The 13,537-nt window shown below is 35.2% G+C and overlaps 1 protein-coding gene across 1 annotated transcript in view; it reads left to right on the forward strand.

Annotated features, from left to right (window-relative positions):
• Positions 1-13,079, forward strand: part of Sccpdh (saccharopine dehydrogenase (putative)) — a 28,973-nt gene extending 15,894 nt beyond the window's left edge. The window contains exons 6-12 of the mRNA XM_047521370.1: positions 1,679-1,807; positions 2,466-2,585; positions 3,649-3,768; positions 3,862-3,918; positions 9,344-9,455; positions 11,312-11,393; positions 12,431-13,079. Coding sequence (XP_047377326.1) covers positions 1,679-1,807; positions 2,466-2,585; positions 3,649-3,768; positions 3,862-3,918; positions 9,344-9,455; positions 11,312-11,393; positions 12,431-12,536 — 726 coding nt within the window. The 3' untranslated portion in view covers positions 12,537-13,079. The remainder of the gene's footprint in view (positions 1-1,678; positions 1,808-2,465; positions 2,586-3,648; positions 3,769-3,861; positions 3,919-9,343; positions 9,456-11,311; positions 11,394-12,430) is intronic.
• The last annotated feature ends 458 nt before the right edge of the window (positions 13,080-13,537 follow it).

Genomic DNA, 13,537 nt, shown 5'->3' on the forward strand with positions numbered 1-13,537 from the left:
TCTCTTTGGGAAAACAGAAAATTAAATTGGGTGGTTATAGACCATAATGTGAAAGTCACAATAATGAAGCTTTTAGACTATGACCTATTTCATGGCCTCACAGGCAGCAGGAATGACATTTTAAAAGAGACCCAGAAAGATTAAATATAAGAAAAAGTGATAAGTTTGTTTATATTTGAAATTAACAGTTTTAATCCAAAAAACACCATTAAGAAAGTGAAAAGGCCAGCTGCAGAGTAGGAGTTATCTGCAACACATGAAGAATCCTGACATCACAATTTTGAGCATAGGAAGCCAACTCTAATATATTTTGCATGATTCCATTTCTGTAACGTTTAGAAACTGGCAAAACTAATTATACTGTTTATGGATGATTATTTAAGTGGTAAAATTCTAAAGAAAGGAATTTTTCTTGATTACTTAAATACAATAGAAAGAGGACCTTCTTTGATGCTGGCTTTATTTTGTTGTTCATGACCTTGATGGCTATGTGTATGTTGGCTTCATAGGTTCATTTACTTGTAAATTTATATAGTATGCACTTTTTCTATATATTTTTTCAATGAAATAAAGTTAAAAATTTTAATTGAATATAATTTTTGCCTTTTTGATGGCTTATTTGTATAAGATACTTATAGATTTTTTAAAAACTATTTTCTCCTAGCATTTGGAAATCTTCACATTTGTAAATAGTTCAAATTGGTCAGCCCTAGATTAAGTAGTTTAGCAAATCTAACCTTTACAACTTTTAGTTGTTATACTTTTAATAAAACAGAAGAATTTAAACTGTACCAAAATGGAAATTAGATTTGGTATCTCTGCTTTTTCAGTTTCATCAAAGCTAAGAAACTATGTAAAATATCTGTGTAATTAAGAATTAATCTAGAAGTTAGGTAAAGAAGGATCAGCACTTTGACAGTACACTTAGAAGATAAATCTCCTGTACTCTCCTTTCTTCCACTCATTTCTCATTGCAGTCAGAGAGGGGAGGATAAGGAAGGCATAGTTATATTTGAAGAGTAAAGGGCACTGAGAACTAAGAGTGTCAGGAAAGAGATAACAAGTGAGTGATTCAGAGTCTGGGTAAGATCAAGCACATACTAAGGATTCTATATCAAAAATAAACCAAAGAATTGAGGAAATATCCTGAAATATAAATCACATTAGTGAACTTCAAATTTTTTAAGAAACTTTAAAAAGAGTTCTGTGAGGTGTATAACTTAGGGTTGCAATAAGGTGATGGAGTTAGATGGAGAACTGAGGATGGATAGATGGACAGTATGTTGCATATGTTGCATAAATGTACATGTGAATGTATCTTGAAATTTTGAGGGATCAGCATAGGATAGGGATAAGATTGGAGAGGCTACTTCAAAAAAGTAGAGATTTTTAGCTGAGTAAAACTGACAAAGTGAAACTAAATTACTTATTTCCAAGAGCAAGAATAGTAGTAGGAAGAAAGAAGAAAGTTCTTATGTAAATTTTGAATATGAACAAGCTAATGAGTGTTACTGCTGCTTAGCTGGTCATGAAAATCCATCTCAAGATGATCAAAATAAGGAATTGTGTCTTGCACAAATAGAAGTGAAATGTTGTTTATAACAGTTTTAAGTCCCTTGTTTTTATCTTTCAGTAATTACCCCTGAAGATATATTTAACTCTTGAAATATTTTATTAGGGATTATGTGTTCATGATGGTACCTGGAAATCAGCAATTTATGGTTTTGGAGCTCAGAGTAATTTGAGAAAACTACGAAATTCGTTAAATCTGAAACCTGTCCCACTCATTGGTCCAAAATTGAAAAAAAAGGTATGTTAATTCAAAATCTCTTCTTTATTTAGTATAAGTATATTGTTTTCGGATTAGCTATTAATAAAATGTGTTATTAAAGAAAGCTTGGAGATTATTTTGTATTTAAGTTCAGGATTCTTTTCAAAGATAAAATGTAATTAACACATTATCCTAAGCTCAAGTACTTTACATGTAATAATACTTTTAAAAATGAATTTTCTGATGCCATCTCACTATCAATATCAAAATTAAATGTCAGTTGTTTTATTCAGTAAAATCTTCTTTAAGTGTGATGATCTTAATGTAAATTAATCAATGTCATACCTAGCACTTAGATGCACTTATGTAAGAATGTTACCAGATAAGAATTTAGGGTTGCACTGTTAAAAAGAATACTTTCTAAATCAATGTCTAGGGAAACTGGTGTATTAAAAGGTTAAACTGCACTTACATGTACATGGTACAGTTTCACTTGTTACTTGTTTTGTTATAGGTGTAGAAAACAAGGGGGAAACTACAAAAGTAACTTTAATTAAAAGCACACCTGCTATCTTTATTGTTATTAATTGCCTCAAGGAAAGTTATTAATTTTTTTATTGAAAAAAATTACCCAGCTGACTTTGTGGTCACTGTAGTTGGAGGAAATGCAAAATATTCGTGTGCCTTACTTTGCAGGTGGCCAATTTCTTATTGTAGAGAACTCAACACATATTCCATTCCTTTCTTGGGATCTGATATGTCCGTTGTGAAGCGGACTCAGCGTTACTTGCATGAAGTTTTAGAGGAATCACCAGTAAGTAAATATGGATTATTTATTAATAAAGAGTATTCTGTGTTTGTTATAGTTCCCCTATCTATTTAATGTAAGGTTTTTATGTTTATAAAGAAAAAAAGAAGGGGCTGGGGAGATAGCTCAGTCGGTAGAGTGCTTGCCTTGTAAGCACAAGGCCCTGGGTTCAATCCCCAGCACTCAAAGAAAAAAGAGCTAAATAATGCATGTTTCACCTTCTAGAAATATACAAAATTGCAAGGTTGAGCATTTTGCATTTTATGGGTGTGGTCATAACCTTGCCCCCTGATTCAAATCTAGCTTATTAAATACCATTTAATATAATATAACAGCAGCATATTCAGCACAGAAAATTCTGGCATCATAAACATATAACAGTCCCTGCTCAGTGTTTCAGCTGCTAGATCACATTCAACAATGGCTTGTGAAGGTGTTCAGTACCTCCCCCCACTCTCCTCTCCTTGCTTCCTGTGGAAGTACTTTTATATTCCTTTTGGTGGGAAATAATGGCTCCCACTACTGAGACTTCAAGAGGAAACTGTATCTCGGGTTAAAAAGTGGAGGTTATTTTCTCATAGGAGTTGTAAGTGGAGTTTCCATTCTGGAACATATCATGGCTAAACCCAGATAGATTATGAATTATGTGGATTTTTTTCTTCAAGAATGGGATGCTAATTACCACTTGTGACAGTTTCTTTAAGAAATAGGCACTGAGGACCGAGGGTATATCTCAGCAGTAGGTGGTCATACCACAAATTTACATTTTACCCCTTAATGGAATTTCAGCATCACTTCCTGATTCTTTTACTTTTCACTAATGACTTTTTTCAAAAATCTACCCAACCCCCAGCATGCATGAGACCCTGGGTTCAATCCCCAGAATCAGGGGGAAAAAAGTGCTCCTGGTGTCTGGTTTCTGAACAAGCTTTCAGAACTTAATGCACTGATAAAGTGGAAACTGCTTTGTTCCATATTTGTGACTGAGAATACTTGGAAAGTAGCTAATATTCTTATAGTACTTGATCTAAAATGTAGGGGTAACATTCTAACTTTGCTCTCAAACTAGGTTCAGTATGCTGCTTATGTAACGGTGGGAGGCATCACCTCTGTAATTAAGCTGATGTTTGCAGGACTTTTCTTTTTATTTTTTGTGAGGTTTGGCATTGGAAGACAACTCCTCATAAAAGTAAGTAAAATTTTATGAAATTAAATCTTTAGAAGTGTTTCTCATGAGTTTTTAAAAATATCACTGAGGGTTTGTTTTTTCTTTTTCCTTTAGTTCCCATGGCTCTTCTCCTTTGGTTATTTTTCCAAACAAGGTCCAACACAAAAACAGGTAATCCTTTCTTTTGTATCCAGGTCTCAAAAATAATATTTTTCTTTATTTTGTTTTTGGGTTTGGGATGTAACTTAGTAGTAGAGCACTTCCCTGGTGTTTTAGTCTGCTTTTTAGCTGCGATGACTAAAAAGACCCAACCAAAACAACTGTAGAAGAGGAAAAGTTTATTTAAGGCCTCACCGTTTCAGAGGTCTCAGTCCATAGACAGCTGACTCCCTTCATTGGGGCCTGAGGTGAGGCAGAACAACATGGCAAAAAGAGTATGGTGGAGGAAAGCAGCTCACATGATGATCAGGAAGCAGAGAGAGAGAGAGAGATCTCCATGCACCAGATACAAAATATATACCCCATAGCCTCACCCCCAATACCCCACCTCCTCCAGTCACATCCTACCTGCCTTCAGTTACCACTCAATTAATCTCACAGAATGGGTTAAGGAGCCCATAACCCAGTCATTTCTTCTCTGAACCTTCTTGCATTGTCTCACACGTGAGCTTTGGGAGACACCTCACATTCAAACCATAACACCTAGCACACAAGAAGCTCCAAGTTCAAACCTCAGCACCATAACAAACAAACAAAAAAAAAGTTGTCATGTTATTTTGTTTTTACTCTTCCTCAGCACAGTGACAGCAATATGTAAGACTTGGTGGGGGACTTACTATGTTTCAGATATTCTTTTAAATTTTTTTTGTAGTAGTATATGGACAGAATTCCTTTATTTTATGTGTTTATCTTTATGTGGTGCTAAGGATCAAACCCAGTGTCTCTCATGTGCTAGGCAAGCACTTTGCCACTGAGCTACAGCCCCAGCCCCTTAAATTCTTATAGATCACCTAATCTTATACTCACCTTGGAAGTGGGTTTTATTATTATTTTCCCCATTTTACAGATGAGGAAACTAAGGTACAAAGAGGTGGAGAATCTTGCCCATGGTCCTATAGCCATGGTAAATAGCCAGGCTGGGATGAGAACCCAGTCAGCTGACTCCAGAATGTGTATTATCCTTACTTCATAGAGATCCGAAATATCTTTACTCTCCATTTTTCTTTTATTTCTTGCCTCCATATTTCACTTCCTCTTCCATATGCCCTGAATTCCCAAGGCAGATAAAGTGAATTATCATGTGTCCAACATCCTCAACAGTACAACTGCCTGGTTTTTTTACCTTTAGCGTAACAAATTCCAACCCCGAGTTAGGCTGTGGGTCCTTTATCTTTCATCTCCTTTACTCTGGGCATTTCTGGAGAGAAATGCCACTGCCAAGCAGATGGTCCCACCATAAATTCTCATTTTACCCTCTTGTGGAATTCTAGCATCACTTGCTGATTCTTGTACTTTTCATTGGTGGCATTTTTCAGAAGTCTGCCCAACCCTTAAACCTCTTCCCTGTCCTACTTCACTAAAAGGATTGAGAGCATCTCTTGTGTTCTTGAATTCTGCCCTCAGACCTGTCATCATTGTTCCCATCATCACCTTCTTCACTTTTTCTGGAAGAAGTATTTTCCTGTACACCTTGCTTATAACAATGTAAGCATTAACTGTGCTGCAGCCACTGGGCTACAGGCTCTATATCTCATTTAGTCCTCCAGCAGCCATTGAGGTAGAGGTATTATTATCATCACTTTTATAGTTGAAGAAATAAACAGAGGGTGTTATTTGTCTAAGTTAGAATGTGGTGGATCCTAAATTCAAAGGAGCCTGAGTCTTAGCCATGACAACTACTTTTGATCAAATTCCCTCCTGACTTCATCAGTTGATCGTTCCTTTTCTTTCCTCTAGATCTACTTCCTGCCATTCTACAGGTTCTTTCTTCTCATTCTGAAAACATGTCAATGTCTTTTCCATCCTAAGAGAGCCCTGGGCCTTTCCTTCACCCTTTGTTATCCTCTTACTAAAGTTACCATTGACTTCTTAAAAAATGCTTTTATTGTAGTTGTACATTTTATTGTGCACTGTAGTTGTAATAGTGGGGTTCATTTTGACATAATCATACATAAATGGAATATAATTTGCTCCATTTCTGTCCCCAGTACTTCCTCTTTCCCTTCCCTCCTCCCTTCCACTATACCCCTTCGTCTCTTCTCCTTGCCTTCCTTCTATTTATGTATCACTATTTTCATTGGTTCTTTATAGATATACATAAAGCTGAAATTCACTGTGGTGTATGTACATGTATATAGTATAATTTGGTCAATTTCATTCTCCCTTTTCCTATTCTTACTTTCTCCCATCATTGACTTTATATCTGCTAAATGCATTGAATGCTTTTAGTCCTTATTTAATGTCTATTATTTTTGACATAATTATTGTCCTTCTTTGAAATCTTGGAATACTTACTTCCTTTGGCTTGCGAGTTAATTGTCCTTTTAAGTTTCCTTTCTCTTCCTCCTCCTTTGCTATGCTATATCCTCATCTCCTTTCTACTCCTTAAATATTGATCATCCCAGGGCTCCATCCTTGGCCCACTTCTCTCTCACTCTAGGTGATCTCAGCAGAACTCTTTTTTTTTTTTTAAATATATATATATATATTTTTTGGTTGCCAATGGATCTTTCATTTTATTTATTCATGTGCGGTGCTGAGGATTGAACCCAGGGCCTCACACATGCCAGGCAAGTGCTCTACCACTGAACCACAACTCTAGCCTTCAGCAGAGCTCTTAACAAACACATTTACGTTTCCTGATTGACACAGTCGTCTGTTTTACTAGACAGATATCCCAAGAGCACTTCAAATTCAACAATCCCAAATCTGAACTTCTTTCCCCCACACTGCTTTTTTCCTATATTTTCCATCTGGCAGCAGCATCTGCCAACCAGAAACATAGGCATTCTAGATTTTTATCTAAACCCATCACAATTGACTTGGTTCAGCCCCTTATCCCTCTTTTTCTTCTAATTGTGGTAAAATACACAAAACATAAAATTACCATTTTAAATATTTTAGGTGTTCAGTGGCATTAAATACATTCATATTTTTGTGCAACCATCATTACATCCAACTTCATAACTATTTTTATCTTGCAAAACTGAACACTATACTCATCAAATAATATCTCCCATCACCCTGACTCCCTAGCCCCTGACAACCACCATTCAACTTGCCGTTGCTATGGATTTGATGACTCCAGGTACCTCATATAAATGGAATCATAAAGTATTTGTCCTTTTGTGTCTGGCTTATTTCACTTAGCTTAATGTCCTCAGAGTTCATCCATGTTGTAGCATGTGTCAGAATCTCCTTCCTTTTTAAGGCTGAATGATACTGCATTTTAGGTATATACACATTTTGTTGGTTCATTCATCTGTGGATGGATACTTAGGTTGCTTCCAGTATTTGGCTATTGTGAATCGTGCTGCTGTGAACATGGGTATATATCAGTCTTTTCAATGCTCAGGTCTAAATGCTTTTAGGTGTATGAAATGGAACTGCAGGATCATATATTAATTCTGTTTTTAATTTTTTGAGGAACCACTAAACTCTTTTTTGTAGTGGCTACCAACAGTATACCAATTTCTCCACCAACATATGTTTTGGGTTTTTTTTTTTAAGTTGTTTTTTTTTTTTTTTTTTTATAATAGCCCTTCCTTTTTTTTTTTTAAATTTAACTATTTATTTATTTTTAAATTTTTTACAGACTGCATTTTGAATCATTGTACACAAATGGGGTGCATCATTTCATTTCTATGGTGTACACAATGTAGATTCACACCATTCATGTAATCATACATGTACATAGGGTAGTGAAGTCTGTCTCATTCACTGCCTTTCATACCCCCGCTCCTTCTCATTTCCTTCTACATAATCTAAAGTTCCTCCATTCTTCTCTCACTTGATAATAGCCCGTCTAATGGGTGTGAGGTCTTATAGGTAAGGGTCTTATGGTGGTTTTAATTTGTATTTCCCTAATTATTAGTGATGTTGACCATATTTTCATGTGTTTATAGACTATCTTCTTTGGAGAAATGTCTATTCAAGTCCTTTTGCCCATTTTTAAATTGTTGTTGTTTAGTTTTAGAAGTTCTTGATCTTTTCTGTATGTAAGTCCCTTATGAGATATAAGGGTCACAAATATTTTCTCTTGTTCTGTGAGTTGCTTTTTCATTCTTTTGATAGCTCAGGTCCTGATTTCTGGACTGATGTTTCATAACCTTTCTATAGTTTCTTTCTAATCTTTGAGTGGCCATCTGGTCTTGTCTGTACCTCTTAAATTGTAGGTTCTAGATCACCATGCTACTGGATCCCTTCTTGCCTTTAAATAATGATTTCTCTTTTCTGAAATATACCCTACTTTTCTGTGTAATAAACTTGTGTGTGCATACATTTTAAAACTCTGCCCTCAGCGAAAGGAGATTTAATAAGGCCCTGCTTTGAACTTTTACTGCATTTGTTAGTTCATGTCTCATATTATTAAATTTGCTTAGGGCCACAACTGGGGTTGTGGCTCAGTGGTAGAGTGCTTGCCTGGCATGTGTGAGGCACTGGGTTTGATTCTCAGCACCACATATAAATTAATAAATAAAATAAAATAAAATAAAGGTCCATCGACAACTTGGAGGGGGTTACACGGGATTGAATTGAAGGACACTCGACCAATGAGCCACATCACCAGCCCTCACCTCACTTTTGCTGAGACTGGCTTTGAACTCAAGATCCTCCTGCCTCAGCCTCCCTAAGCCACTGGGATTACAGGCATGTGCCACTGCACTGGCTAAAAATATATATATTTTTTAAAATTTGCTTATGTATTTCTTTGCTCAATGAATTGTAAATTCCAGGAAAAGCAAAGACCCTAGTTTATTTACATCTCAGGGCCTAATATATGTAGTATCTCACATTTAATTGATATTTAATAAAAATCATTTGCTTATGACTGAATTCATTGATACCTTATTCCTAAATTTAGTGATTGTAAAAGATATTAGGATAAGTGCACTAGGATAAGTGCTCTAGAATTTAATTTTTTGAATCAAATTTTTATATATAAGTAGTGCAATGGTATATCTGGGCCTCAGGCTCATATTTTCATTACTTCCTTGATATTTTGTCTTGTTACCTGAGATACCTGAAACCATGTTCCACACACTTCCATAAAAATCTCCTCCCGCGTTCCTCTTGAACCGTCTATGTTGACGGTGCACTCATTCTTCAAGCTGCAACCGAAGAGTCATCTTTATCTCATCCCTGTTACTCATCACCTCTCCCACCCCACTTCATACCAGTCATCAAAACTTACAACTTCAAAGAGTTCATGTTTGCCAGTGCTTAAAGGATGACAAGGTAGTGTGGTAGATAAAATATTGATTTTTAAAAAAAATCTATTGAAAATGTCTCATATGAAGTAGAATAGGTTTTATTATGGTCCAGAAGGAAATGACATTTCCTTTATTAAACGAGTCTTTTGCCTTCTCTTGTGCAGATCGATGGCTCATCATTTACACTGACGTTCTTTGGTCAAGGATACAAACAAGGCATTAGTACTGATAAGATCAAACCAAATATCAAAATTTGTACTCAGGTGAAAGGACCAGGTATTTCACATATGACTTAAGAATGCTTGGGAGTTTTACATTGTCTTAATCTATAAATGATATGTTATTATAATCTATCTTTATTTTAAAGCTTAGTTGATTTAGAAATCCATTTGCACAAAGTATTTAAGTAATTTAGAATTATTCTGTTAATGGAAGGATTGAAATTAGTATAAGCCAATTTTATTAGTATATCCTTCCCTGTTTTTATTTTATTACCATTCAATAATTCAGAATAGCAAATTTAAATTAGTAACAAGAAAAGATGCTACTTGATGTTTTGCTTGTTTTAGCCTCATAATTACACAATCTAACATGTCAAATCTGCGATCCCAAGTTTTTTTTGGACTCTTTGAATACATAGATATTTTCTGGAAAATGTGTGCATGTGAGCATTTTTCAAAGAAGGGTTTTGGCTTCTAATAGATTATTAAAAGGATCTATCCCCCCCAATCAAAGAACTTTTACTGTAAATTTTAGAGGACTATACAGAAATGTCCTGTTTACAAATTGTAGTATAAATTCAATTACCATCATCTCTGATAGATCACAGGGGACTTTAATTAAGCCAGACATCAGTGTGTTTGTGTTTTGCCCCCTTTTCAAATTCCCACTTGGTTTTAAAGTTAACTGTTTTTATTATTTGACAAAAATGTAAATACTAATGTCCCATTTAACTTATAGACTTGTTTTTAAGTAATCCAGTTTGTAGTCAGTTGTTTTTCCTTAAGATATTGAGAGTTTTTTTGTTTTGTTTTTGTTAATGGACTATGAATGCCGATGGGGATCAGTTTGATATATTAATAGAGTGAATAAAAAAACAATCTATGATCATGGTTTCAGTGACTGTCAAGAAGCAGTATATTGTAATGAGCAAGAGTGAAGACTTTGGAACTAGCTACCTGGGGGTTTTTCTGGCTCAGCCATTGCCTAACTTTGTGAGTTGGGACAAGGTTAAGTGACCAAGCCTCAATTTTTTTCATCTGTAAAATAGGGATAAAAATAGTACTAATGCCCAGTAGTAGAACATTTGCCTTGTATGTGTGAGGCCTTGGGTTCAATCCACAGTATCACACACATACACAAAAATAGTACTAACCCCATATAATTGTTGCGAAAATTGAATTTAATAGATTTAAAGCACCTAGTACATACACTTTCTAACATTTAATACAATTAATAAGGTGGTTGAGCCTGTAACCCCAGTTATTCAGGAGACTGAGGCAGGACAGTTACAAATTTGAGACCAGCCTCAGCAACTGAATATACTAGACTTTGTCTCAAAACTTAAAAAACTAAAGAGCAGGTGATATAGCTCAGTAGTAGAGTACTCCTGGGTTCAATCCCCAGAACTGCCAAAAAATAAAAAATAAATACAGGTTGGAATTCCCTAATCTGAAAATCTGAAATTTGAAATGATCCAAAATCAAAATTTTTTGAGTGCTAGCATGACACCAGAAGTGGAAAACTCCACACCTGATCTCATGTGATGGGTTGTGATCAAAATGCAGATGTGCTAAAAATATTGTTTAAAATTACCTTTAGGTTATATCTTTATTTTTGTGATTGTACTTGGGTCTTACCCCCAAGATAGCTCATTATGTATATGCAAATATTCTAAAATCTGAAAAAATATAAAACCTAAAACACAAAAGTCCTAAGCATTTTGAATAAGGGATCTCCAACCTGTACAGTAAATGTTATTTTTGTTGTAAGTGTTTAAGAGTATCTTTTGAAAAAATTCAGTGTACCTAGAATTAGATATAAAATATCTGATTTTGGGGTGTTGTTGAATGCGGACTTCATGAACACTTTTTTTTTCCTTTCTTTTTTTCTTGATCAACCCTTTTCTGCAGAGGCTGGCTATGTGACTACCCCCATAGCCATGGTTCAGGCAGCCATGACTCTTCTAAACGATGTCTCTGATCTTCCCAAGGCGTAAGTTTGGTTTTCTAGTTAGAAGATATCTTTTTAATCTGTGTTATGTTTTAGCTCATTTTGCTTTGATTTTCAGGCTTTGGGTCTACAAAGATAAAGGTTAATTAAAATAGGACAGTTTCTTACCAGTCTCCGGGAATAACCGCAGAGATAAATGAGAGGAGACTGAAAAGTCTGAGAGCCATGTGGGTTGGCTTTAGTTCCTTATAAACATAGCTCAAGTCCAAAGTTAGCCACTCAGAAAAGGTTCCTATTGTTAAATAGTGTAAATAGGAGCTTCTCATCAGTGTTGAGTAATACCCAGCTGGCAGGCTACAGGAGCCCTGACTGAGGCCAGGTATGATTGAGTGAGTCATGGATCCTGGCTAGATGGTTATCAGATGTACTCTTACTGGTCATTTAGCTTTTATCTTCAGTTAGGCTAACTTTACAAGTGAGGATAGGCCTGCACCTAAGAGGTAAATCGGGCATAACCTAAAACAATATTAAGTAATTAGGTTTTTATTATATATGAATTTGATTTTTATTACTTAATAGTGTATATAGTAAAACCTATTAAATTTTTTCAAATACTGTGTTCCTTTTGAAAATATGTGGTACTTTTTAAAATGTTAGCCATTATATTTAAAGAAACTTTTTTATCCAGTTTAAGTCCTGTTTATACTTTAATAATAATTGTTTATCTAAATTTATTCCATTGAGGTCTGTATTTAATTCTCTTGGGTCTGAAGACTATAAATAGCAGCAGTTACACAGGTTGATAAAGCTTTGCCTTATGCCCCTTGAGCACAGAAGTAGCATTGAAACAGTAAACAGGAACCAAACCTGTCTCCACAGGACTGACTGTGGCATTAGTTTCTCTTGAATAATAGCTGTTTGCTTATTCTGCTGATTTTCGGAGTAAAACCAAAAGTAGCCAGGATAGAATGGAGACTCAGTCTTTTTAGGAGTTCTGTAGTGATTGGCTAGCTAGTCCTACGGAGCGGAGGGCTGGAAAGGAGCTATCTGCACTATTTTCTCTTGTTATTGTTTTACAGGGGCGGTGTCTTCACACCTGGAGCAGCTTTCTCCAGAACAAAGTTGATCGACAGACTCGGCCAGCATGGTATTGAATTTAGTGTCGTTAGCAGCTCCGAAGTCTAAACATTTGAAGAATTAGCTGATGTCATAAAATGCATGAATTAATGGCTTCTGTATTTGATATTTGAAATTCTTCTATAAGCCTATCTGACTATATGTGGAAAAGATTGTCAAATCTAAAATACCTACACATTAAAAGCGGGAAATTATACTAGCCTACTCTAAATTTCAAATCTCAGCTGATTTTTATGATTTCCTTGCTTGTGAGAAAAAAACTAACATTTGACTGACTTTTTCATTGAAATGTTCCTGGTAAATTTTATGAATTCACTGGCAGGTCAGATGGTGGAGGAGGTATCTTTGTCTGTGTTGCTGACTGCATTCCTAGTGAGGATGCTAGGGCCGGCTTTCAGCCAGGGCAGTAACTGCTGCCTTGCTTGCCATGGCGTTGAATAGAATCTCACCCTCTAGTGAGTTTCTCTGCATATTGTGTGAGCTTTTGCTAAATGAAACTGCACTTTTTTCTATTTTAGCGTAGTTTTTCACCCATCTACACTGATTTTGAACTGTTTACCTAAGTTGAATAATAAAGGGTTTTCAATTGAATGATGTTTTTTTTTGTTTGGACCTGCCAGTTTATTTGTGTATGTGCTACTTAACAAGCTCTGACTTATTTACTGCCAATAATTGGGTTTGTCGTTCTTTCCCTGGGTCTATACTTGTGGTGAGTTTTAAGAATACAACTTGTAAGTTTCTGCTGATCTTCACTATTTAAACAACTTTACTCTAATTTACTTTTTGTATTTTAACTAGGTTTTGCATTGAAACCCTAAAATAAGGCAAAGAATTTTTCCTTTTATAGTAATCTAATAGAGGAAGGGAAAGTACTAGGGAATGAGATGGATCAAATTATGTTATGTGCATATGTAAACATGGTATATTGAATTCCACTATTATGTATAATTATAATGCACCAATAAAAAAGACAGTAAAAATAATAATCATATAATAAACACACATAGTTCATGTTGTTTATTATGTTATGGAAACAGCCACCCCTTTAT

This window comes from Sciurus carolinensis, chromosome 12 (genome assembly GCF_902686445.1).
Source record: "Sciurus carolinensis chromosome 12, mSciCar1.2, whole genome shotgun sequence".
Taxonomy (NCBI): Eukaryota; Metazoa; Chordata; class Mammalia; order Rodentia; family Sciuridae; genus Sciurus; species Sciurus carolinensis.